The following is a 7,984-nucleotide window of genomic DNA, read 5'->3' as shown; positions in this document are numbered from 1 at the left end:
TGGTCAGGGCGGCTTTCAAACGAAGTTCATACTGCTGGCGTACGCTTCACACACACTTTTAGCGTGGTTAGTTTGATCTGCTTTTTGCTAAAAAATTCAGCAGTTTTTTTCTTCGTGATATAGATCCGTGACTCAATTCCTGCTGCCACGGACCGGAGAAATACCGACTGCTCCAAGGCAGGGACTGATAAGGCACTGTTTTTATTTTCCATTATTGTGATTTTAGTCAAAACTGTCTTAAAAAGAAGGAAGAGGTCTCTGCTGCAAAAAAGGTTGAGAGACAGTGATGACATTGAGTAATCGTTTTTTTTTTAATCAACAGTTTCAAACGCGTCTGGGTAGGTTTCAAGTTTAATTTTGTTCTAGGTTATGTTTTGGCTCGCCGGTTGTTGTTCCTCCGAAAGAAGACTCTACAGTCATTTACATCTTGTGAATGGTGCTGTACAGGTTCCATACCGTACTGCTGTGCTGCTGGCCTCTTGTGTCCAAGAGGGAAAATCACTAATTTCGCATGGTCGCCAACAAAACACTGCCCCCTGCTGGGCTGTAGTAGAAATCACACGTGTGCAAAAACAAGTAAAATACTCGTACGCACATAAAACCATTGCACAAATTTAAAACACAGTTTTTCCGATACTATTATTTCATTGAAAACACGATCGAACCAAAAAAAAATCAAAAATACAGTTTTAAAAATACTTCAATTTATACACATTAAAATATGGCGGTAGTTCACAGAAACAGTTTCCTGGCAACAACAATTAAAACATACACACAGCAGAAAGCCTGGAATCTTAAGTCACTCTTTTTGCACGTCACAGTGATGCTGATCCTTTTCGAAACAAAGTGCCCTGAGGAGTTTTTGGACAGCTTTACTCTGGAAACCGTGCTGCCACCCCTGAGACTGAGGTTACCTTAACAAAGTAATCTGTGGTCACATCCATCTCCGAACTTTCCTGTCCAGGATGGTTGCTTAAAACGGGCATTTCAGCCCTGGTGCAGTCAAACACACTGCTGAAGAAAGCATGCCCTGTGTTCGTATTGGGGGACGCTTATACAGTATGTGTAGAGCTGGCCTGCCCTGTGTGAATTTTACTTGTGTGCTTTCTGTAACTATATATATATAAAACTTTCTTTGGTTTATTAAGTCTCTACCAAATAAAAGTAAGAAGTATCGTGTGCTGTAGTGCAGAAGTATAAAAGATTACAGTACAAACCCACAGTCAGGAAGGTACAAAGAGCACCAGCACTGCTGTTAGGAATGAGCAACCTTCAAACTGCTTTATATTTAAAATACATTCATATATTTGATATAATAATAATAATAATTCCTTACATTTATATAGCGCTTTGCTGGACACTCCACTCAAAGCGCTTTACAGGTAATGGGGATCCCCTCCACCACCAGTGTGCAGCCCCACCTGGATGATGCACCAGCAGCCATAGTGCGCCAGAACGCTCCCCACACACCAGCTCTCAGTGGGGAGGAGAGCAGAGTGATGGGGCCAATTGACAGGTGGGGATTATTAGGAGGCCATGATTGGTAAAGGCCAGGACACCAGGGTAACTCCCCCACTCTTTTTGAGAAACGCCCTGGGATTTTTAATGACCACACGGAGTCAGGAACTCGTTTTTACATCCCATCCAAAGGATGGCGCCTTTTTAGAGTATAGTGTCCCCATCACTATACTGGGGCATTAGGACCCACACAGACCGCAGGGTGAGCGCCCCCTACTGGCCCCCCTAATACCTCTTCCAGCAGCATCCTTAGTTTTCCCCAGGAATCTCCCATCCTGGTACTGGCCAGGCTCACACCTGCTGAGCTCCAGTGGGTTGCAGGGTGATATGGCTGCTGGCCTTCAGGAAATTTGGACAGCTCTATAAAATAACAGACTTCGTTAACCTAATGACAACTTAATATTAATTTCATTTCTTTCATGTCTTCTGGGCTCCTGCGCAGCTGCCTGGCTTTTTGGATAGTAGAATATTTTTGTGCTAGAGAAGTGACCATCTACGCAAGACTAATCCAATTGGTGCAGAGTTCAATCAAAGTTATAGGGGAAATATGTCAGTTTACAAAAAAAACTGCTTTTGTTTCCTTCGATAGGAAGTTTGACTAATATTTCAACGAAATAACCAGCACATGAACAAAAAACACACACTGCCTCCCAAGAAGTGCTTTGTCAGTTTAAGAGAAAATTCACTGGCTTAACAACAGAGCAATCATTTTAGCAGAACTAATCTTAGTCGACAGCACTGAGAAGAATGTCCCACAATGCAAACGAACACTGCCGAATACATCTCACTTATAACAGCTCCGTACCCACACTGCCTGAACGGTCATGTCAGAGCTGCTGAAGAAATTTCCAGTTAACAGACATTTGGGCATTTCATTTGCCCACAAGTATGTCTTCTAATCCATTTCCTCAGTCCTAAACCATCACAAATAGTCCATTACTCCCCTGGAGGTGCCTGACTTGTTCCCAAGTCTTGTTCTGATAAAACGGGCCTTTCCTGCATTTCTGAGCACAGTGCAGGAACATGCGCCTTTCTGCTCTGCCCCCTGCTCAGGGGTTCCAGGTACAAGGTCCAGCCCAGCTGTGCCCCCCCAGACCCTGCCCAGACCACGGTGCCCAGTGATCCAGGGCACTGGGGGGGCCGCAGACCCCTCCTCCAGCCCAGCTGTGCCCCCCAGACCCTGCCCAGACCACGGTGGGCATGGCTGTGATCCAGGGCACTGGGGGGGCCGCAGACCCCTCCTCCAGCCCAGCCCGGCCCCGAGCTCCCGGGCCGAGCTGCTGGCAAGGCTGGAGGAAGAGTCTGCACGATGCAAAGGCAGGCGATAAAAAGATCTGTCCTTTTTTTTTTTCCCCCATTCTCCAAAAAAAAAGCACGTCCTAACACAAAGTTTCTTTGAAGCAGACCAGATCCTCAAAACCCTGCTGCGGTGAGTCAGTGGGTCAGAGTGTTGGGGGTTTCCCCCCCCCCCCTTTATTCTTCCTATCTGCACCTCCCACCCATTTTCACACCACCAGGGACCCTTTGTGGGTCTTGCATTTGGAGCTACTGCAGGTCCTGGAGCTCGCTGAGCTGCGGACAGAGCCGGAGCGGGGGTCCGGCTTGCGGCTGCCCCCGGGCCGTGGGCTCGCCCTGCCGGCGAGGCCCGGAGAAAGGGTCTGCCCCGCGGCCTCGTGGGCAGCATTCCGCAGGTTCTCCCTCCCGTAGGTGCGACGGCCCAGCTGGCCGGAGGAGCAGGCCAGCTTGTAGGACACCTGCAGGAGCTCCGTGAGGCTGATCAGGGCCGACACGGCGCCCACGCTGAAGTAGAAACGCAGGAAGACCGTCTTCTCCATGGGGCGGGAGGTGAAGCAGTCCACCGTGTAGGGGCAGGGGAACCGCCGGCAGGGGAACTGGGCTTCCAGCGTGAAGCCGTACAGCCACCACTGGCCCACCAGGGCGCCCACTTCGGCCAGCAGGCGGAAGCCCACGTTGACCAGGTAGAGCAGCCGCAGGCGGCGCGACTCCCGCGCCAGCTCGGCCCGCGCCGCGCCCCCCCCGCCCCCGCCCTTGCTGCCGAGGTGCGCGGCGTACACCAGGAAGAGCAGCGAGGGCGTGGAGATCAGCACGATGTGGAAGACCCAGAAGCGGTAGTGGGAGATGGGGAAGGCCATGTCGTAGCAGACCTGCTTGCAGCCCGGCTGCAGGGTGTTGCAGGCGAACTCCTCCTGCTCGTCCTCGAACATGTCGCCGGCCACCGTGCTCAGGACCAGGATGCGGAAGACCAGCATCAGCAGCAGCCAGAAGCGGCCCAGCAGGGGCGAGTGGCCCTGCAGGCTGTCAAACAGGGTGCTGAGGAAGGCCCACTCGGCCATGGCTGGGATCCCAACGCCTGCCTTCCAGGCTCCACTTCCTGACAGCTTACGCCTTGGAATTTGAGGGAGGGAGGGGTGTGTGGTTCTGCCTGCTGGTTTCCACGTGCTCCCTTCTCGGTGCTATTACTCAGCACAGCTCCCAGCCCATAGTCAAGCACAACCCCATCCGAGTGCTGGTGAGGCTTTGTTAAACAAGCATCATCCACAGGGTAGCTTTGAGAAATGTTCAAAGACCTTAAGTGGTTATGGCGTGGCCGACGCTGACAGCAGGAAAGCCGTAGTGCTGGGACAGACGGAACCCGGCTTGGCCGTCTCTCCAAACGGAATTCTGAACTCGATTCCCGGCCTCCCACCTGGAATATCAAGATTCACAGACTTGCCTGTTCTGAGCCTTGGAAATATGGAGGGAAGTCAGGATTCTATGCATTCCTCTCCCCAGCATGATTGAAGAGGTCGAGGTTCATCTCGGCCCGACATCTCCCGGCTGCCCTTGTACCACTCTGTAAAGTCGGTGACCTAAAGGACAGAAACCGCAGCGTCAGGAATAAGGGTCACAGATCTCGCAGACTGCCTGTTTCGTTCATGGAGAATAGGGGAGGCGTATGAGCACTTGTGTAAAACTCCCCCACAGGCAGTGACAAAGTCAACCCAGAGGACTACACCACGGACAGAGCAGCAGTGAGGACTGGTGACCAGAGCTCTGGACTTGAAACAGGAAGGTTTTGGGTTCAAATCCCCAGTGAGGCACTGATATCATACCCTTGAGTAAATACTTCCCCCTGAATTGCTCCAGTAAGATCTTCCAGCTGAACACATGTGGGGACCCATTTTAACCCACTTTGCATAAAAGCATCAGGCAAATATATATATACACACACACACACACACACACACAACTGTGAATCATGAACCAGAGGACAAAATATAACTGCATTAAAACTAAGAACAGGACCTACTTCTTTACCAAACAAGCCAGCCACCCATGTTGCTGAAGCCGATACCCTGCTTCTTTCAAGAAAGGGAGGTGCTTGGATCAATTACTTTTTAACTACCAGATGTACGAAATTACCTTGTTCGGTTTGTAACATCACTTTATTAGCCCGATACAATTTCTTGCCGTTGTTCCCTTAAAGTGGATTTCAAATGACATATAAAAGTAATACACAATTTTATCTGGAGGTAGTTACATTAAAAATACAAATGGTTACTGGAATAAAAAAAACACCAAATGCAACGCTCACAATAGAGTACTGTACTCCTTCTTGGCAGGACGTGTTGAAAAACAGCACGCATTTCCATTAATCATCGCTGCACTCCAGAGAAACTCAAATTCATTCAAAATATGTTGTTTAACCTACAGTGTGTGATCCAGCTTTTGTTCTTAAAAGTTTGAAATCTTCACCTCTCCTGACTCACTCTTGCTCTCTTCAAAAGCAAAAGGCAATGACTTCGGTCTCCCATGAACTCAGACTCCTTAGATATTTGGAAGAAAGTCTTGGGGAAAAAAAAACAAAGCAGACCAGACTTTTTGCCACAAATTCCCCAAAATACATCTGGAAGAAGATGTATGAGAACGTTTCTCATGACTACTGCCCTGTCTAACCCGTTCCCTGTCCCTGGAACAGTGACAGCACTGACAGGTTTCAATACAGTCAGTCTAGAAATCCTAGTTTTGAATTTCTTTGGGATTTGTCTGAAGCCGAAATGCTCTATCCCAAGGCATGAAGATGCCAAGGTTTTCTCACCAGACAGCAGATTCGCTTCCCGTAGGACCAAGCCAGCTCAGGACTAGAGAGATGACAGGCCGCACATCGGATCTGAACAGCCGACAGGGCCGATCCGCGATTCTGTCCGAATGGAGCACACCAGAGCTCTTCCAGGGACAATGGCAGGGATGTAGGGGAAAAAAAACCCACCAGCTCCTGCTGGAAGCGAGGAAAAAAGAATTCTGCCTACCCAACTTTCTTGATCAACACTTAAAAGAGCTCCCATAATTACAGGAAAGGCAGTATTTTCACTGCAGGTCCTGCGTGCAATCAGTTCACGGGGGGACACTGCTGATAGGGGCGGCATTTTCCGGGGAAGAGAGAGCGAGGACATTGTGCCACGCCAAACCATAACACAGTCACGGGAGGGATATGCCACTCCTTTGGCAAAAAGCACTGTTTCCACCCCCTGCTCCCCTCCACTGGGTAACCCCTACACCCGCCGTCCCCGACTACCCACGCACGAGCCCCTGCTCACAGCTAGCCTGGCGCGGGCAGTACAGTCACCATCAGCCTGTGCAGACAATATACTGTACAACACGCCCTTAATAACGGCTGCTCCCCTCCTTACACTGCTCTGCACCCCACATCGAGGCACATTCCAAGCTTCCTGTTACACCACTCCGACTTGGCGTCAACTCAGGCACCGTGTGAATGGGTTTACAGCTCAGTTAGCGCTTTGTACGGGATAATAACACCTAATCGCCTGCTCCCCAGGGCGTCTCCCGGCTTCATGATTGTCAGCTCCTGTCAGGAATAAGGGTACCGTGCTAGATTTCTCTCCTCACGTCTTGTCCTAAGGATTCTGTTTTCCACTCTGCCTCCTTTCCAAGCAGAAAAGCAGCTCAGGGTGTCTCAGAAGAAAGGATCGCTAATCTATATATTCACAGACAAAGGGTGGGGAAAAAAGGCCCAGAGCGCATTACAGAGCGTGTCTTTCGCTATCGGGGGTCGAGCCGAGTCGCATGATGAAGCGGCACCGCGTTGCTCTTGTCCGACTGTGTCCGGAATCGGGTCTGAACAGGTGCTTCGTCAATGTTCCCTCCAGAATGCAAAACTGAAACTTAGGAGATTCAGGGAATCTCGATTATTAATTCCTCCCGCCTTTAAAACTGGGGGGGGGGGGGGACTGAGGATTCTCACGTGTACAATAGTTTGAGAAAAAAAAAAGATGGAAAAGAAATTGGCTCCAAAAAATAACAAAATGGGAAATGGAAATGCTGGTGTTTGGTATAAAACTCCGGTTCTGCCTTTTTTTAACGTGACCGTAAAATAGAGGAAAAAAAAGAATGAGAAGTCTGAGTCATATCCTACCTTTTACAACGTCGGGTCTCCAGGTGAGCCCAGCACTCACGGTCCCCTGCCGCACGTTCCCTGTTGCTGCTGCTAGTTTTTTAACTCCTCGGAGTTGCCAAGTGCTTTTCCCGTGCCGCGTTGAGTTTCCAGACGCCGGGACAGTTCAGAATTCCTTGTTTCTCTTATCACTTCCGAAGACTGTTTTTCTTTCTGCTTCTGCCAGCTCCCGGTCCTCATTAAGAGCAGCTTGAACCGCGCAGCGGGGTTAGCCAGAATATTTTGACCGCCCCCGTCGCGGTTTCATCGTGTCGGACTACTTTTGCAGTATCAATTCATGCCCCGGCTTGAATTTCACACCTCGCTCGTTAAGTTTCCACGCACTAATTGTGCAAGAGCTGGCTCAGCTGGGTATATGGGCGAGGAGTGGTGGGGAGGTAGTCGATTCTGAGTTTTGTTTTTATAAATGCACCTGTCCCAAAATCGGATAAATCTCGGAAGAATCACGTTTCTTGACTGACAAACTCGGCGCGCGTGTTTTAGCGCGGCCCTCGCAGGTCTAATCCCCTGATCCGTGGGCTGCCGAAGCTCTAAAGATAAAGCAAGATTGGGAAAACAGATCACAAATCACGTCCAATATTTGCGTCCTTGAAGCAAAGTCTGCTCAAGAGGTCGTTCCGTAGGGCTAAGAGAAATTATAAGGAAGTAGAAAGCAGTTATTTTGTATTGAATGAAGTGGTAAATGCCTATAGATTGACGCAGAGGGTTTTATTGGACAATTAGCCTAAATCAGATCTCCAAACGAGGGCCCTACAAACAAGCCAGCCAGGTCGTTTTACGGCTTAAAGCTATAACCTCAGAAACATTAACTAATGCGCTGCAATAAATGTATCGCGTGTCAACACACCTTCAACTAGTTGAACTGCAGTTTTCTACCATCTTATAAGCTTTGAAGGTTTCCTCCGTGAAAAGTTAGTCTGGTAAAGAAACATTTTACTTGCCCGTCTATTTGAGCCAACTTACATTTCAGTGTTTGCTTCCCACGTATAAGCT

At 49.3% G+C, this 7,984-nt stretch overlaps 1 protein-coding gene across 1 annotated transcript; it reads right to left on the bottom strand.

Moving 5' to 3' along the window:
- Nucleotides 1–287: 287 nt before the first annotated feature.
- On the bottom strand, nt 288–7,580 carry LOC148638703 (gap junction delta-3 protein-like). Its single transcript, XM_088622771.1, has 2 exons — nt 6,953–7,580; nt 288–4,388 (listed from the first exon to the last, which is right to left on the bottom strand). Exon 2 carries the CDS (start codon nt 3,870–3,872, stop codon nt 3,024–3,026), a length of 849 nt encoding a protein of 282 aa, XP_088478897.1. The 5' UTR covers nt 3,873–4,388; nt 6,953–7,580; the 3' UTR covers nt 288–3,023.
- Between the last annotated feature and the right edge of the window lie 404 nt (nt 7,581–7,984).

The sequence above is a fragment of the Lepisosteus platostomus genome, chromosome 28 (genome assembly GCF_059453375.1).
Source record: "Lepisosteus platostomus isolate fLepPlt1 chromosome 28, fLepPlt1.hap1, whole genome shotgun sequence".
Lineage (NCBI taxonomy): Eukaryota > Metazoa > Chordata > Actinopteri > Semionotiformes > Lepisosteidae > Lepisosteus > Lepisosteus platostomus.
The sequence above is the reverse complement of the archived record's forward strand: the minus strand, read 5'-3'. Positions and strand labels throughout refer to the sequence as shown.